The 18,940-nt window shown below is 43.3% G+C and overlaps 1 protein-coding gene across 1 annotated transcript; it reads left to right on the forward strand.

Annotated features, from left to right (window-relative positions):
- The first annotated feature begins 235 nt into the window (after positions 1-235).
- On the forward strand, positions 236-9,058 carry LMOD3 (leiomodin 3). The gene is made up of 3 exons (XM_069736521.1): positions 236-717; positions 6,563-8,095; positions 8,731-9,058. Exons 1-3 carry the CDS (start codon positions 427-429, stop codon positions 8,755-8,757), a joined length of 1,851 nt encoding a protein of 616 aa, XP_069592622.1. The 5' UTR covers positions 236-426; the 3' UTR covers positions 8,758-9,058.
- The last annotated feature ends 9,882 nt before the right edge of the window (positions 9,059-18,940 follow it).

Consider the following 18,940-nt stretch of genomic DNA (forward strand, 5'->3'; position numbering starts at 1 on the left):
TAAGGGAAAGTGGGCGCGTGCATCCGTGTGTTTTTGCTTGTGTCTATGTCCATAGCAATAATACATCTCCTACATAAGCCCCTTCACTTGTAGTGACGCTCCGGTGACCGCGCAGAAAGCTCCATGAACCGGTCTATCCCGGGAACGCTCTAGAAAACGACCACTACACATTACACAATGACGAGGGGGAGAACCAGCTGTACTCAAATGTCAAAGCGTTTGCACAGCTGACACCAGTTGCTGAAAACAGAACATGGCAGCAGTGACATAAATTCTCTAGGAGGTCCTCCAGGGCTTAATATAGCACTGGCATCAGCCGAAGTGACCGTCGCTTCAGTCACTCATGGTGGCTTCCTCTCGGAGAACGCAACACGCTGCACCATAACCGCCTGTATCCCTCGCCGTGAGGACCGTAAAAAATTAACCATGTCTCAGCACAGCCAAGACTCCGAGTTGGATGAACTGTTTGCAGACATTGATGAAGATGAGATTTTGGCCAATTTGTCTCCAGAAGAGCTAAAGGAGCTCCAGAGCGAAATGGAGGTCCTGGCGCCAGATCCGAAAGTCCCAGTGGGCATGATACAAAGGGACCAGACGGAGAAAGCACCAACCGGGCAATTTGACCACAGATCGCTCATCGATTATTTACACTGGGAGAAGGAATCTAAACGAATGTTGGAGGAGGAAAGAGTTCCCGTTACGCTTCTGCCATCTGAGGTAAAGTGGTAGGGACTGGAAAAATAAAAAAATGCCACTATAGGACTTGAAAAAAATCACTATAGGGTAAAAAAAAAGGAAATAGAACAGGGTAAAAGAAAAAAATATAGGTAAAAGAAAAATAAAGTAGCATAGGGTGAGAAAAAAGTCACTAAAGGGCTAAGAAAAAACAAAACAAAACACAAAAGACAAATTATACTATAAGACAAAAAAAAATCACCATAGTGCAAAAAATAAAAAAATCACAGTAAATCTAACGTATTAAACTTTTTACAAGTTGCATTTGTCCCGATGAAAAAAGTTTCTGTGATGTATATGGGGGAAATCGAAAGACTGGAAGTTTGCAGATTATTTTTCCTATGTTCCTTCAAAGTCCAAAAATTATCCTTAATAATCCTTCAATCCACTCGAAGAAAAAAAACACACAACAGACAAATTATACTATAAGACCCCCCAAAAAAATCACCATAGTGCAAAAAATAATAAAATCACAGTAAATCTATCGTATCAAACTTTTTACAAGTTGCATTTGTCCCGATGAAAAAACTTTCTGTGATGTATATGGGGGAAATCGAAAGACTGGAAGTTTGCAGATTGTTTTTCCTATGTGCCTTCAAAGTCCAAAAATTATCCTTAAATAATAATCCTTCCATCCCCTCTCTGTCACTTTTATGGAAGCCATGTCAGGTCAATTTCCATCTTTCCATTGCTGGAATCACCGCCGATCTGCAGTTTGGGAATCTGGGGCAGCTGGGTCATAGCGAAGGTGAGAAATCCACGGTGACTTTTGGTTGGGTTTGAATTCCATATTTTCCTTTGGCCGGGATAAGATCACCATGAGTCTATAGTGTTTTCCCTTTATTTCTATTTCCTAATTCCCAAGTTTTAATAAAAGTGTCAGAGTTTATGTCTGGGTATTTTATATTCCATCAGACGGACACTGATTAGTATTCTAGGCACCAAAAAGATAAGTTCTAATCATCAGCCAGTTTTACTATGATCGATAAAAAGACATTTTGCACAGAAAAATGAAAAAAAAAAAACAGAAAAAAAATAAAAAAATATTTTTATTTTATTTTACTTTGCATTTTCTTACCACAGTGATTGAAGTTTTGTCAAAGCAAAAAACCAAGAAGCATAAAAAACCAAAGCAGCTTTATTTAAAGCATGACGCCAAATAGAGACGATAATCGCAGCTTTAAAAATGCGATAAAAACACGTTAAAAAAACGCAAATAGCCTAATTTAAAGAATAGGTGCAGAAATTCTGCAGCATCAAAAACGGACCAAAAGCTCATTGTGGGAACATAGCCTAAAGGAGAATTATCACTTTGCACCACAGCATGGCGCCCCCTAGTGTAATATCATTTATTGTTAAGCAAAAATTGCAATTTTAATTTTCCTCTTTGGAAATTCAGATTCTGATCCTTAAGGATCTACTTGGTGTCATGCTTTAAATAAAGCTGCTTTATTTTTTATGCTTCTTGTTTTTTTGCTTTGACAAAACTTTATTGCTATACTTAGGAGCAGATTACACGCATTTTTATCTGTTTCCGCTGCAGAAAAGCACTAAAAATTCACACGTGGTTTTTTTCACTGCGGATTTTCTGCAGCTAATGTAAATGTTTTTATTTTTACGCTGCATAATTTTTTAAAAAAAAGGAAGTAACTTATTTTACTTGGTAGGTGCAGAAATGGTCCAGAAAGTCTGCAACATCAAAAACTCACCCAAACCTCATCGTGGGAACACAGCCTTACAGACAAGGCTAATAGGTCACAACTTCTTAGTGATGGATGTAGTTACTGTGCAGCAACCGATACGGCATATTTTATTTAATGCCCTCACTACTGAATGTTTTATGTTGAGACTTGTGGTCATCGTGTCATATGATGAGTCTGTTATAAGAATACATGACGTGTTATATGGCACGTGTAGAGAGAGTATAGTCAGAGCTGTCAGAATAACAGCTGCTCACATGACCTGTCCAGCTGTCCACATTCACATTACTGCAGTTCACAAAATGGAATAACTGAGGACGGTAATTTGTCTTATTATATTTACTTTCTCTTCATTTCTAGCTCATTATAACACCTCTATATACAGTAGATAACACAGGATCCACCATTCACAATAGGCGATGTCACAGCTCACCTCCTCCTCCTCCTGTACAATGACTGATAACACCTCTACATACAGTAGATAACAGATGATCCACCATTCACAATAGGCGATGTCACAGCTCACCTCCTCCTGTACAATGACTGATGACACCTCTATATACAGTAGATAACACAGGATCCACCATTCACAATAGGCGATGTCACAGCTCACCTCCTCCTGTACAATGACTGATGACACCTCTATATACAGTAGATAACACAGGATCCACCATTCACAATAGGCGATGTCACAGCTCACCTCCTCCTGTACAATGACTGATGACACCTCTATATACAGTAGATAACACAGGATCCATCATTCACAATAGGCGATGTCACAGCTCACCTCCTCCTCCTCCTGTACAATGACTGATAACACCTCTATATACAGTAGATAACACAGGATCCACCATTCACAATAGGTGATGTCACAGCTCACCTCCTCCTCCTGTACAATGATTGATAACGCCCCTATATACAGTAGATAACACAGGATCCACCATTCACAATAGGTGATATCACAGCTCACCTCCTCCTCCTGTACAATGATTGATAACGCCCCTATATACAGTAGATAACACAGGATCCACCATTCACAATAGGTGATATCACAGCTCACCTCCTCCTCCTGTACAATGATTGATAACGCCCCTATATACAGTAGATAACACAGGATCCACCATTCACAATAGGTGATATCACAGCTCACCTCCTCCTCCTGTACAATGATTGATAACGCCCCTATATACAGTAGATAACACAGGATCCACCATTCACAATAGGTGATATCACAGCTCACCTCCTCCTCCTGTACAATGATTGATAACGCCCCTATATACAGTAGATAACACAGGATCCACCATTCACAATAGGTGATATCACAGCTCACCTCCTCCTCCTGTACAATGACTGATAACACCTCTATATACAGTAGATAACACAGGATCCACCATTCACAATAGGTGATGTCACAGCTCACCTCCTCCTCCTGTATAATGACTGATAACCAGGGCTGCCACTAGAAATTTCGGGGCCCTATACTGGCAAAATTTTCGAGGCCCCCCCTTGAGACTCCTCCCAGGCTCCACCCCTGCCCCGCCTCCACCCCTCAAACTGTCCACAGTCCCACCGCTCTCTCTTGGAAAAACTCCACTTCTCACCTATCACACATTAACAGTTCCCATCACCAGATCACACATATAGCCGGTAGCTTTTGTTTTGGCCAAAATATTTTTTTAAGCCACCAAAATGACAAGGTAGACATTTTTGGCCAGGCCCTACTCTACTGTAACCTATTAAATATTTGTTGAAATATGCAATACAATTTAGGTATATTTACTTTTCAATTTTTAAAATGACCTATAATACCACATACCAGGAACAGATACCACAGCACCATGACCAGACGCCATATCACCACAGTGACCTATAATACTATCTACAAGGCACAAATACCGCCACACCATGACCAGATGACACATTACCACCACAGTGATCGAATAATATCAAATACAAGGAACAAATACCACATCATGACCAGACCACATATTACCATCACATAGTGACTGAATACTACAATATTGATCAATAAAAAAAAAAACCCACAATACTATCACCATCAGTGCCATTATGCACAGGAGATCTGTACTTCGTATGCAGTGTCTGTGTACAGGTAATACAGTGATCACCAGTGACATTATACACAGGAGCTCTGTATATAGTGTATAGGTAATCCAGTGATCACTGGTGACATTATACACAGGACCTCTGTATATAGTATACAGTGTATAGGTAACACACTGACTCACCAGTGATGTTACTAGGTGAAGTCCTTCATCTTTCATCCAGCACAGACCGCCATCACTTCATCCAGCCAGGACTCGTCTCTGCAGGAAATAACACCATTATCTCGAGTTCCACTTGCAGAACACATTACTTAATTTTCCCAACTTCTACATTACACCACATGAAGAAGGCGACATAGTATCACTCTACACAGTAATAGGACCGCCCCCTCCATTTAGAACAGTATACTCAAAAAATAAAATAAATACATCACTACAGTAATAATATCCCTTAATTAGCCCCTATGGTAATAATATTCGCCATCCTAGCCCCCGTGTGTCTCATTCCTGGCGTCAGCCATATGTTCTCCCATCCTGCCCTAATGAGTATCCATCCTGCCCCATCTGTCTCCATCCTGCCCCATCTGTCTCCAATCCTGCCTCCAGTGTCTCAATTCTGCCCCATCTGTCTCCAGTCATGCCGCCATGTCTGTCATCCTGCCCCATGTCTCCAATCTGCCCCTGTGTCCAGCAATCTGCCCGAATCCAGCATTCTGCCCCCCCCCTGTGTCCAGCTTTCTGCCAGTCTCCAGCTTTCTGCCCCTGTGCAGCGTTCTGCCCGTGTCCAGCATTCTACCCAGCTTTCTGCCCGTTTGCCCCCCCGGATCGCCGCTGTCAAAAAAAAAAAAAAGTTCTGCTTACCTGCCGCGCTCCTGCTCTCTCCACGCAGCTGCAGCGTGCACTCGCCGGCGACTGACAATGGCGTCAGACGCCGGCGACCTGAACGTTGCGGCTGACGTCAGCTGCCAGCCTCAGATTGGCTGGCGGCTGTTAACTATTGACGTGCGGGCCCGCACGTCAATAGCGTTAAACAGCTGCAGCGCCGGCCGCCGCTAAGGGCCCGGTTCAGCCTGCGGCTGCCAGTAGGGGCCCGGTGAGCAGATAAGACGGGGCCCGATGTGGGCCCCCTCTGCTCACCAGGCCCCATATGCCAGTCACGGCTGTAATGCCCTGATGGCGGCCCTGCTGATAACACCTCTATATACAGTAGATAACACAGGATCCACCATTTACAATAGGCGATGTCACAGCTCACCTCCTCCTCCTGTACTTTTCCTTATGACTTTTGCCCAGATTACAGCAGACAATGGTTCTATATAAGTAAATAGTGTCTGTTTCAGTCTATCAATGCAAATGTGAAGAACAGGAAGCAGGAGTCTAATATTAGGCCAAGTGGTCAGTGTGAAAATTGCAGGATTTTTTTTGCATAGTGATGTGAAAAATAGAAATAAAATAGAACAAAACTTAAAAAATATATAGATTTGTCATAAAAACCTATTTAAAACACTAGAACATTTTATGGTGACACATTCCCTTTAAGTGCTTTAATATGATCAGGTGACTTGCATACATTGACCACTCTCACCTGTATTGGCCGATGGCCACACTATTAGCCTCCATTAATGCCTCCTTTGGCCATCACTTCGGGTGTGTTTTCAAGTGTCCGCAGCTGTTGTAGAGTGGATTCCCACCAGATCGGTATTACCCATTCGCTTTGGTACCAAACTCTAAAATTCAGCACATTGACCCTTAGGTTGGCTGTTTTGGCTGGTTAATTCAGTCTATGTGCCCTTCTGGTTTTCATAAAGGGGTTCTCTGTTTGCCCCTTCCTCTCTCTGTTAGGTTGAACGAAGACTGGTGCAGGAGATCTGGTGGACCTTCTTTGAATGGGACAACCGTCAACTTTTTACAAACTGTACACCCTCCATCTATGGAGGTCTCTAGTTTGTCAATACAGTGCAGAGTATTGACTTTCTCCCCCTTTGCGTTGCATTCATTTTAATATTATTTTTATTTGTGACACTTCAAAATTCATCATAAATATTATGTTTTTAATATTAGAGAATAATTTCAAGAGTGGAGGAGAAGGAGGAGACGCAACAAGAAGAGAAGACAACCAATCACCAAGACAGCCAAGAAAATGAAGTAGGACCACAAGAACCAGACAAAGAAAGTCATAACGAAACCTTGGAAGAAGTTTGTGACATAGAAAATAAGATAACTGATGAGGTAGAAGAAGAGACAGAAACAAATCAAAACATCGAGACAGAAACAGAATTGGAAAAAGACAAGACGGGCAGTGAAGAAGTTGAGGAAAGTCGTTTGGAATCCCCACAGAAGGAAGAGGCTGTGGAGAAGGAACCAGAACCCGAACCAGAAGAAGAAAAGAGTGATAAAACAACAAGTCTCACCACCGATGAAGGTCCAGACCCAGCTGAAAAAGCGGAGGATAATAAACCCCCGGGGAAGATCTCAAAATTAAATATACCCAAGAAATTAGCAATGGACTCCAGTTTTATCAAGATGAGCGCGAGGCCTTCTGGAAATCAAACCAACTTGGATAGAACATTGCAGAACATCCGGGAGAACAATTCAGATGTGAAAGAAGTCAACTTAAACAACATCGAGAAGATTCCAAAGGAGATGCTGTTGGACTTCATCAATGCTTTGAAGAAAAACAAACACGTAAAGACTTTCAGTATGACAAACGTAGGAGCCGATGAGAATGCTGCCTTCACCCTGGCCAATATGTTACGAGAAAACAGAAGCATTACCACCTTAAACATCGAATCCAATTTTATTACTGGAAAAGGAATTGTGGCCATTGTGCGATGTCTTCAGTTCAACGAGTCCTTGACCGAGCTGAGGTTTCACAATCAAAGACATATGTTGGGTCACCATGCCGAGATGGAAATTGCAAGACTTCTGAAGGCCAATAACACGTTGTTGAAAATGGGTTACCATTTCGAGCTGCCGGGTCCAAGAATGGTGGTCACTAATCTGCTAAGTAGAAATCTGGACAAGCAAAGGCAAAAAAGAAAAGAGGAACAACAGCAACAAGTTAAGGAACAGGAAGAGATCATTAGTATATTGGAAAATGGTCTAAGTATGGGAATTCCTCCAGAACTTTGGGCGATGTTGAACCAACCACCACCAACTCCAGCTTCCAGGATGCCACCCCCAACTTCCAACTCAAGAATGTCACCGATTCCAGAGGAACCAAAAATTCCAGTGCCGCCACTTAGAAAAAGTAAACAGAACAGGGTAGAGTTTAACTTGGAAAATAAGTGCAATTCCGAGCCTCCGCCTTTCCAAGAAGTGAAGCTTAAAAAATTTCAAACAAAATCCGCCGCCCAAAAGTTAAGAGATGAAGTAGATAAGACTAGTTTGCGAGACATGATACACCTCAAGAGGGCAAAACCCCAGTCAAGTGCGTCTCAAAATTCAGAGCGGTCAGAGAAAGCCAATCTTAAAGACGTAATAAAAACCTTGAAGCCCGTGCCAAGGAATCGTCCACCTCCTGTTGTCAAGTTGACGCCAAGAGATGAGCTTCTTCAAGATATTCGCCAGAGTAATGTGGCCTATCTGAAAGCGGTAAGATGATATTTGGGTGGACGTTTATGTTTTTGATAAATATTTTAGTCTACATTTTTCATACCGGGCCTGCCTTTTTTGATAAATCGACCCAAATGTTTTTCACATTTTTGTGTCTTTAAACGAGGCTTACGCATCACCTTGATGATGAAACTTTAAGGGATTGTCCATTACTGGTTAACACCTTACTAATGGGTCTGGTAGGTGAAAAAAAAAAAAAGATACCTGCCTTCCAGACAGGTGATGAAGTTTCCTACACTGGCAGAGGCATCATCTGAGCGCTGCAGCCAATCATCGGCGACTGATGGGCTACAACGTTCAAACATTGGCTGCGGTTCTCAGATGAAATGTGAACGCTGCAGTTGATCAGTGGCCACTGATTAGCTGCAGTGCTCACGTGATGATGCCAAGGAACCAGCAGGAGACGCAGTGTACAGAATAATGGAGTGACGCTATTCCAGAAGGCGAGTATCATTTCATTTTTTAATATATATTTTTGTTACCTGCCTCCGTAGAATGGAAAATTCTAGTGGCGGATTGTAGGCAGCGGGGCAAATTTTTATACTCCATTTTTATAAAATCCTAAAAGTGAAATTGGTGCCGATTACTAATTACCGTATTTGGTTTATTACAAGGTGCCACTACCCAAAGAGCTGGAGTAACGGCTGGGCGTGAATGTAACGAAGACTCTTACATGTAGACCGCGAAAATAATAGTGACCTACTAAAGACAATGGGCAGACAGCTGAGAGTTCCATGGGATCAACACGGAATAATAAAAGAGCGGGATGGACGGACGGATGGAGAGCGAATGCATCTGTGAAGCGCAGATTCCGACCGGGCACATCGGGACGTATTTATGTATTGCGAATGCAGGATGCACCATGATCGCGCTTCTGAGCTACCACTGATATTACCCTACCTTTTTTTTTCCTGTTTGTAAATAAATTACTTGGAAGCCGGATCCCCCTACTGATACTGTAGCATGCGGCATCATAAATATCTGGATTTCGGAGATGTGAAGGAAAGCGATGTTGACCACGAGAATGCTGGTTAGGACTTGGTACGGAACGAGGGCTTGGAGTCATCTCGAATTCCAGCTATCTAAACATTATTGATTAGGCATAACATAATCTACCAGTAGAAATCACTTTTAAAAGGTGTTGTCAGGTCTTAACCGGTTCTAATCTGTGGGAAGATCTTACGGAAGACCTTCAAACTTCCAACAAAGATGTAATTTTTGCTTGGTGTGAACGCCGCCGTTCTCCTGAATCCGGCGATGTTTTTTTGTTTGTTCCTGCGCCTCTCCGTTCCCGAGATATGGTCTCTTTTTTGGTATAAAGCTACTCTTTTTTAGACAAGTGGGTGCGGTCCATAAGAAAAAGTTGAGGATCACACCCAGTTGGCTGAAAAAAAAAAAAAAAAAAGACTAAAATTACATACAGGGAAGAGGAGGCCATATCTCAGGAACGGAGAAGAGCAGGAACTAGAGAAAACCATCGCCGGATTCAGGAAAAGGGCGGCATTTACACCAGGCAAAAAACAAAAACAAAAAAACATTAAGGCTGTGTGCACACGTTGCATTTTTTTCAGTTTTTCCCGATAAAAACGCTATAAAACTGCAAAAAAACCCGCATACAACAAGCATCCCATGATTTAGAATGAATTCCGCATGTTTTGTGCACATGATGCGTTTTTTTTCCCGCTAAAAAAACGCATCGCGGTAATAAACGCAGCATGTTCATTAATTTTGCGGTTTTTTTTTTGCGGATTTCCCACTACAAAATGCATTGGGAAATGTCCGGAAAAAAACTCGTTGAAAACGCACCAAAACCGCAGCAAAAACGCGTCACAACTGCGGCAAAACCGCATGCGGATTTCTTGCAGAAAATGTCTAGTTTTTCTCAGGAATTTTCTGCGAGAAATCCTGAATGTGGCTCAGGATTCACGTTCAGGATTTCTCGCAGAATATTCCTGAGAAAAACTAGACATTTTCTGCAAGAAATCCGCAAGAAAACCGCATGCATTTTTGCCGCGTTTTTTCCCCGGATACTTCCCAATGCATTTGGTAGAGGGAAATCCGCGAAAAAAAAAACACGCAAAATTAATGAACATGCTGCGGTTTTTACGGAAAAAAACGCATCATGTGCACAAAACATGCGGAATTCATTCTAAATGATGGGATGCTTATTGTATGCGTTTTTATTGGGAAAAACCGCAAAAAAAAAAACGCAACGTGTGCACACAGCCTTAGAATTCAGTTCACCTACAGCACTACTAGTGCTACATATTTACCAGCAAAATTAATGGGCTGCCTGTGTAATGAACAAGTACGCCAGGTCTCAGAGAGGCTTTCACATAAACGAATGGTCCAAAGTTATTATTTCCTAGTATATACTTATATAGGTTGAAAAAAAAAAAGACATAGGTTGAATTTGACGGACCTTTCTCCACCATACATTTATATTGCCAAGTATTTTTTTTTAATATTTGCCATACGGTTTCAGAGATATGGGCTTTTTTTATTTAGTGCTAATTTGTATGGGGCGTGGCTCACCTATAGACACACCCCCGAGGATCCGGTCAGCAATGCTCGCTTCGTATTTGTGAGCCTCTAAATAAAAAGTCCCACATCTTTGGAACCATGTGGCGTATTTAAAAAATAAAATAAAAAATAGAATATTAAGGGCAGTAACCTAAGGTCAAGCACTGGTCATTTCTGACCGGGTGACAGCTACTCTTGATCATCAATGACGTAAAAATTATTGCAAAGTTAAAACCCTCATATACATTGAACCTGAGGACATTCGGACTGGCCGGCAACACATGGATGCTTTCTTTGTAAACAGCACCACACTAGTCTTCAGGTCGGCTGTGGAATTGCAGCTCATCTCAGTACACAATAGAGTGGTAGATTTTGCTTTTGCGCCCGGATAAAAAGATGGAACGGAGACCAAAAAGAGAGCACAAATTAATTGTCTGCCTCTTTGTAGGCAAGAGCTCCACTGAGAGATGACTGTGCTATACATACTAGATAATAATATGACCCGGGCATGGCATCAGTCAACAAAGATGAACGAGCGTCACCAGAACTGATCTATACGTCCGAATAAAACGGGACAGCGGAACATTTGGAGATCTGTACAGGTTCCATACTAGAATGTGGACACCATCATCATCATCATGGACAGAGCTCAGGCCGGGCAGGAGAAGAAGAGGACACCATAGATCCAAGATATAAAAACTAGAAGGAATGTTTGAAGGCAATAGAAACCCTCAGATGTCTCCTCGTGTTTGGTACCAAGCACCAACGGCCTCAGCACATCTGGAAACAAGAGGAGGTGAAACCTGACAAGAAGCAGATGGTCCACAGACATATGGCCACTGAGGAGGAGAACGGCTCATGTGCCGGATCCGGAAGAGCATTCTGTAAGTGATTGTGAATGAAATGATATCGGAGTCGTCGCAACATTTACTGTTTATACAGAAATCTCATTTACACAGTGATTGCACCAGCAGAATCGTGAGTGCAGCTCTGGGGTATAATACAGGATGTAACTCAGGATCAGTAATGTAATGCATGTACACAGTGACTGCACCAGCAGAATAGTGAGTGCAGCTCTGGGGTATAATACAGGATGTAACTCAGGATCAGTAATGTAATGTATGTACACAGTGACTGCACCAGCAGAATAGTGAGTGCAGCTCTGGAGTAGAATACAGGATGTAACTCAGGATCAGTAATGTAATGTATGTACACAGTGACTGCACCAGCAGAATAGTGAGTGCAGCTCTGGAGTATAATACAGGATGTAACTCAGGATCAGTAATGTAATGTATGTACACAGTGACTGCACCAGCAGAATAGTGAGTGCAGCTCTGGAATATAATACAGGGTGTAACTCAGGATCAGTAATGTAATGTATGTACACAGTGACTGCACCAGCAGAATAGTGAGTGCAGCTCTGGGGTATAATACAGGATGTAACTCAGGATCAGTAATGTAATTTATGTACACAGTGATTCCATCAGCAGAATAGTGAGTGCAGCTCTGGAGGATAACACTGAATGAGCACAGGATAAATGATATAGCGTGATTTGCGAAGTTATTTCAAACCTTTTATTTATTGTTATGGAATATGGCTTCAGGGTAAATCAGAGACCGGTCTGTCAAGTTACACTTTTCTGTTTGTGTAGTATCAGGAGCCTCAGTGTATCCCACATAGAATGAAAATCCTTTCTGACAAATTTCTTTATTTTTCTTACTTAAAATAAGCCAGTGCCTAAGGGTGGAGAAATCAGTCAGTGCTGCCCTCGAATCCCAGAGTGACAGTGGTTGTTGTTGGGATACGGCCCCTATAGACGGCGGTCGTTCCCAGTCTCCCATGGCAGGTGAGGGGCGTTATAGAGCGCAGCTCCGGAGGGGCCTCAGATGAACGCCGCCATATACCCATACCTCAGCCATTGACTACAGCATTGTAAGAAGAAAAAGCCGGATTACGTACCGGTAATGCTCTTTTAATGAGCCACGACAGCACCCACTTTGAGAGAGTGACCCGCCCATAGGAACAGGAAACCTACAGAGATAAAAAGGGCGGTCCCCCTCTCCTCCTCACTTGTTTTTCAGAGTACGAGAGGAACCGCCGTTGTTAAAATTAGTGTACATCCTTAATTACAAGTATATCTTATATCTATAATCACCCATGCGAATATTTTAGTATTAATAAACATACATATCTACAAGGGTGGGAAGTGACAGGGTGCTGTCGTGGCTCATTAAAAGAGCATTACCGGTACGTAATCCGGCTTTTTACCCTTCGCCACGACAGCACCCACTTTGAGAGACTTTCAGAGAACCTTCACCTGGGTGGGATTACCGTACTAAGGACGGCTCTCCCGAATGCCAAGTCAGATGTGGAAGACAGATCAAGTCTATAATGTCTATAGAAAGTAGAAGGCGACGACCAGGTTGCGGCCTTACATATGAGCTCGATGGAGATGTCTTTGTTCTCCGCCCACGAGGATGATACAGCTCGAGCTGAATGCGCCTTTACTCCCTCTGGAGGATCTTTGCCTTTTGACAAGTATGCAAGACAGATGGCATCTTTGATCCATCGAGACAAGGTAGCTTTTGTGACCCCGTAGCCTTTTCGATGACCCTGAAAAGAGACAAACAGAGCCCTACTCTGTCTGTAGGACTGAGTTCTCTCTATGTAGCTCAGGACCGCTCTTTTTACATCCAACATATGTAGCATCTCCTCCTCTGAATTTGTTGGATGATCATAAAAGGAAGGAAGAAAAATTTCTTGGGATCTATGGTATTTTGTAGCTACTTTAGGGAGATATGAAGGATCGGGTTTAAGAACTACTCTGTCCTGATATGTCATTAGGAACGGAGGATCTATGGAAAGAGCTTGGATATCTCCCACTCTTCTGGCAGAGGTCAAGGCTATTAATAAGGCTACCTTGTAAGTAATATTTTTTAGAGGGATAGAATGCAAGGGCTCAAAGGGAGGTCCCGTTAAGGCATCTAGCACTAAATTCAAATCCCAAGGAGGTAAACGTGGGACATGTACTGGTGTACATCTTTCACATGCTCTAATAAATCTTTTAACCCATTTATTACCAGCAATATTAGCGCTATAAAGGGCTCCCAGGGCAGATACCTGAACTCTCAAAGTATTGACTGATAACCCCAGCTCATGGCCTCTTTGTAAAAATTCAAGGATGGCTTTAATAGGAACCTTGCTGGAAAAAGGTTTCGTATAGAAGTCGAGGAATTTTGTCCATATTCTACTGTATATTATGGTCGTAGATTTTTTTCTGCTTAACAGTAGTGTGTTGATTAGCTTCTGAGAGAACCCTCTCAAAGTTAATATCTGCCTCTCAAGTTCCACGCCGTGAGGTGGAGGCCCTTCACTTGTGGATGGTAGAATGGACCTTGGGACAGCAGGTCTGGTGTCATTGGCAGAATCCATGGATCGCAAACTGACATCGCTCGAAGACAGGAGAACCAGGGCCTCTTCGGCCAAAACGGGGCTATCAGAATCACCCTCGCTTTTTCTTCTCTTATTTTCTTGACCACCAAAGGAATTCGCATCATTGGTGGGAAAGCGTAGGCCAGATCGTAACTCCAAGGAAATTGGAGAGAGTCTATTATATCTGGGCGATCTGCCGGATTCAAGGAAGCAAACATCGGTACCTGCCTGTTGCTCCTGGTTGCAAACAAGTCTATTTGCGGAAGACCCCATATGTCCACTATGTTCTTGAATATGCGAGGATTGAGGATCCATTCTCCCTGGCGGAGCATGTGACGACTTAGGAAGTCGGCCCTTAAGTTTTCTATTCCTCTGATATGGACAGCCATGAGAGAAAGGAAATTGGGTTCTGCTAGATTGAATATTTTTGCCGCTGAACACATGATCGTGTTCCGCCTTGCCGATTTAAATATGCGACGACAGTTGTGTTGTCCGATCGGATTTTGACATGAGAACCACGAAGCTGGGGAAGAAAAAATTTTAAAGCATAATATACTGCATTTAGTTCTTTCCAGTTGGAAGATTGCTGAATCTCAAAAGAATTCCAGCGACCTTGGGCTATATTTTGATCCAGATGGGCTCCCCATCCCTCTGGGCCTGCGTCAGTAGTGAGTAATTTAGAGGATTTAATTGTCCATGAGACTCCTCTGGACAAATGGTCTTTATTCAACCACCAAAGTAGTGATTGAAGCACCTCATTAGATAAGGTCATTTTTGTATTTAGATGTTCCTGAAAAATTGACTGGGCATGGAGTATCTGGTGTTGTAAAGCCCTAGTATGGTATTGGGCCCATTGAACCGCAGGAATGCAGGAGGAGAGTGAACCCAGGAGAGACATGGCCTCTCTAAGGGACATACGAGGACTAGATCTTGCTGCAACGACTTTTGAAATTATGATTGTTTTTTTGACTTCTGGTAAGAGACATTTTTGACTTACAGAGTCCAAGAGTAGTCCTAGGAAGGACTGAAGAGATTCTGGATGCAGCCTTGATTTTTTGAAGTTTATAATCCAACCTAGAGCCTGTAATGATGAAATGGTATTAGACAAGCGTTCTTCACACTGAGATGCTGAATTACCAATTATCAGGAAATCATCTAAATAGGGCACAATTAATGTGTCCTGATGACGTAGATAGGCCATCACCTCTAGCATTACTTTTGTGAAAATTCGAGGAGCCATAGAAAGGCCGAATGGCATGGCCGTAAACTGGAAGTGACGGACCCGGCCTTGTAGGTATATCGCCACCCTGAGATATTGTTGGTGGTCTGCATGGATTGGAAGATGATAATATGCATCCTTTAGATCCAGCCCTGCCATAAAGCACCTAGGAAACAAAAGTTTTATGGTTGATCTTATTGACTCCATCTTAAAGGTATGCTCATGCAAAAAAGAATTTAATTTTTTTAGATTAATTATAGTACGAAAAGTACCATCTGGTTTCGGAACCAGAAATAAAGGGGAATAGAATCCCCTCCCTTTCTGACTGTATGGTACTTCGATGAGAACTTTCTTAGCCAAAAGGCTCAGAATTTCTAACTGAAGCGCTTCTTGTTGGTCCGGCGCTTTTAATGATGTTAATACAAAGTTATCCTGTGGTAATTTACAGAAATCTAGTCTCAGTCCAGATTTTATTAGACGGAGAATCCACCGATTTGATGTTATTTCCTCCCATTTATGATAAAAAAACTTCAGTCTGCCACCAACTGGGATTTCATTACTGATAGTATCGTCCCCGCCTAGATGTTTCGGGGTTACTATATACGGCACCTTTCGGTTTGGTGTCTTTTGATTCCCATCGGTCTTTTTGTGGCTCATACGGCCTCCTCCTGTTAAATGGCCGTCTTCTAAACGCTCTCCTGTAAGAAGGAAGAAACTGTTTAGGGAAGCCCTTCCTTCTCTCTCCAGCTTTGTTAAGTAGGTCATCTAGGACCTTTCCGAACAAGAACTCACCCTGGCATGGGATTGAACATAGTCTAGTTTTTGACTGAGCATCTCCCTTCCACCCTTTGAGCCAAAGGGCACGCCGAGCTGCATTAACCAGACCTGCTGACCTCGCTGCTAAACGGAGGGAGTCCGCTGAAGCGTCAGCCAAGAATGCCGTGGCACTTTTTATCAATGGCAAGGCTTGGAGGATTTTATCTCTTGAGACCTTGCCTTTTACTTGTTGCTCCAGTTGGTCTACCCAGACTAATAGGGACCTGGCTGTGCACGTGCCTGATATGGCCGGTTTGAAAGCTCCTGTATTCGTCTCCCAGGATCTTTTTTAAGGAGAGCCTCTGTTTTGCGGTCTAAGGGATCTAATAAGGTTCCTGCATCCTCCACCGGAAGAGATGACTGTTTCGAGGTGGATGCCACAGCTGCATCAACCTTTGGGACTTTGGACCATACTGCTAGGTCCTCATCACTAAAGGGGTAACGTCTCTTAGAAGAGGACGGAAGAAACCCCTTCCCCTGTTTGTCCCATTCTTTCTTTACCAGGTCCTTAATGGCAGAGACTACTGGGAATGCTCGTCTCTTTTTATGACCCAGACCTGCAAACATAATATCCTCAGCAGTTTTGGCTCCTTTAGTGTCTGGGCACCCCATAGTATTTCTAATGGATTTTATAAGGTTGTCAATGCTTTCAACGGGAAAACATGCTCCACCTTCATCGGAACTAGGAGATGATCCTGAGGTGTTGGATGATCGAATTAAGCCCTCTTCAGATTCTGAACTGGGGTCAGGAGACAGGTGTTTATTATCATGCTTTCTTAAGGACTCTGAGCCCAGAGACTGTATTTCCTGCCGTATTATGGCTCTAATACTGGTGGCCGTAACAGCTGCCTCATCCTGTAGGGTTTGGTTTACACAGGACTGACACAGCCTTTTAGGATATGTGTCGGGTAAGGGCTGCGTGCATAGAGCACATTCCTTATGTTTAGATTTGACGGTCTTCTTAGCCTAGGGGAGATCAGAGAAGGAAGGGATCAACTTATAGGTAGAGGAAAGTAACACTCACCCAGTGAAGCTGTCATTTCCATTGTCATACCGGTCTTGGAGGAGGAGACGCTGTGCGGGGTCTGAGTAGCGCTGTATCCGCACTCCTCTGCCTACTTTTGTGAGTGTCAGATCCATCCCTGGAACGACCACTCCTTTTAGCTGAAGTTTTTGAACTTTTAGCGCTGCTTTTATCAGCGCTGTCGCGTTCCACTACCAGTGGAAGCTCACTATCTGCCGGGAACGACATATTGAGCACCAGCTCTGCGTCCCGGCTTCAATTTTGAATCGCGCGGCTCCCAGCAGCGCGCCGCCCACCGCGAACCGGAAGTGCTCCAACCACTTCCGGTTCAATGAAGCAGCGCAGACTTACTTGCGCGTCCAGGGTCGGCGCCGCTCTTAGCATACCCGGAACCGGCGCCCCATGCACACGCTCCCTCCGTAGGCCGGACTTCCACGCCCGGAACCTGCCGGCCAGCACTCAGACGAGGGGGGAGGCTGCATGCAGTGGCTCCCCCGCCGCTGCTTCTGATGCCGCAGCCCCTGCTGTCATCGAGAGAACCACGCAGGCGGCTGTATAGGCTCAGGTAGGCGAAAAACGAAAGCGGAGGTGCTCCAACCACCTCTATCTGTAGGTATTCCAGGGATTTCCGATAGGAACAGGAAACCAACTGAGGAGGAGAGGGGGACCGCCCTTTTTATCTCTGTAGGTTTCCTGTTCCTATGGGCGGGTCCCTCTCTCAAAGTGGGTGCTGTCGTGGCGAAGGGTAAAATAAACACCAAATATTCCATTTTTTTGTCAGCTTTCAGTTTATTGTTAAGTGGCTTCTCGTTTCCCAAGCTTCCATACACGTGTGACATATTGCACTGATACCAGACCTTACACATGCATCGCTGATAGAAGTTCTGGCTTTTCTCGTTGCCGTCGAGTCAGTAACGCCTCGGCCCTAGCTAATACTACAAGACCATATTATGTACAGCAAAAGTGTATATTAAGAAAGTACCTTATAAGAAAATCATTAAGAGCAAGCCACTGAAGTCAAAGGAGCGGTCCAAGATTGGGGGGAAAAAGAAAATCAGTTTCTTAGGATTTCCAAGCTCCATACATCACATAGTGGTTGTGAATGGTACTACAAGCATTCTGATACAATGAATGGGTGGGGAGCTTGTAGTACCCTTCATGGCCACTAGACCATGTCATGAGCTATTGATCAATGAGTATGTCGGGAGCCTGGCACACATGGATCCGCTACCGACGATCAAAATTAAAGTCCCGAAAACCTCCTTTACATCCAGCAAGAGTTTTCCCTTTCTTGCCTAAAGTTTTTGGCTGTAGAATATTTCCGCCGTATTTAAGAGGATTGCTGCTAAGAAATATCGCATTGAATCATAAGGGGCGGTGTTTACACTGCAGAATTTTTTTTTTTTTTTTTAGTATTTCAAACAGAAACCCTCCAGGAAATAACTTATTTAGGGATTTTTTGTTTTTTTTCATGAAGTTTTATTTTTTTAGCAGCCTGGCTGGTTTGGAGGCGCTTCCACCCACTCCCCGCTGCTCAAGAAGATGTTCTGAGGGGGAAAATAGTGAGTGTTTTTTGCAGCAGCTCTCCACCCCTGAATAACAAGGAGGGGTTTCTAATTAGGGGTCTAATTTCACATTTTGTAGTGGTGAAGCAGGAATGATGACCGTAAAAAAAAAAAAAAAAAAAAATTGCAAATAAATAAGTCTCAATGGCCAACTGTTACACACGGCCAAGATATAGAGGGAGATCCTCCTGGGATGACCAGCGGAGAGGACCGCCCCCGAGGATCAGCTTTTTTTTTTTAGGCA

Source organism: Ranitomeya imitator, chromosome 8, assembly GCF_032444005.1.
Source record: "Ranitomeya imitator isolate aRanImi1 chromosome 8, aRanImi1.pri, whole genome shotgun sequence".
Lineage (NCBI taxonomy): Eukaryota > Metazoa > Chordata > Amphibia > Anura > Dendrobatidae > Ranitomeya > Ranitomeya imitator.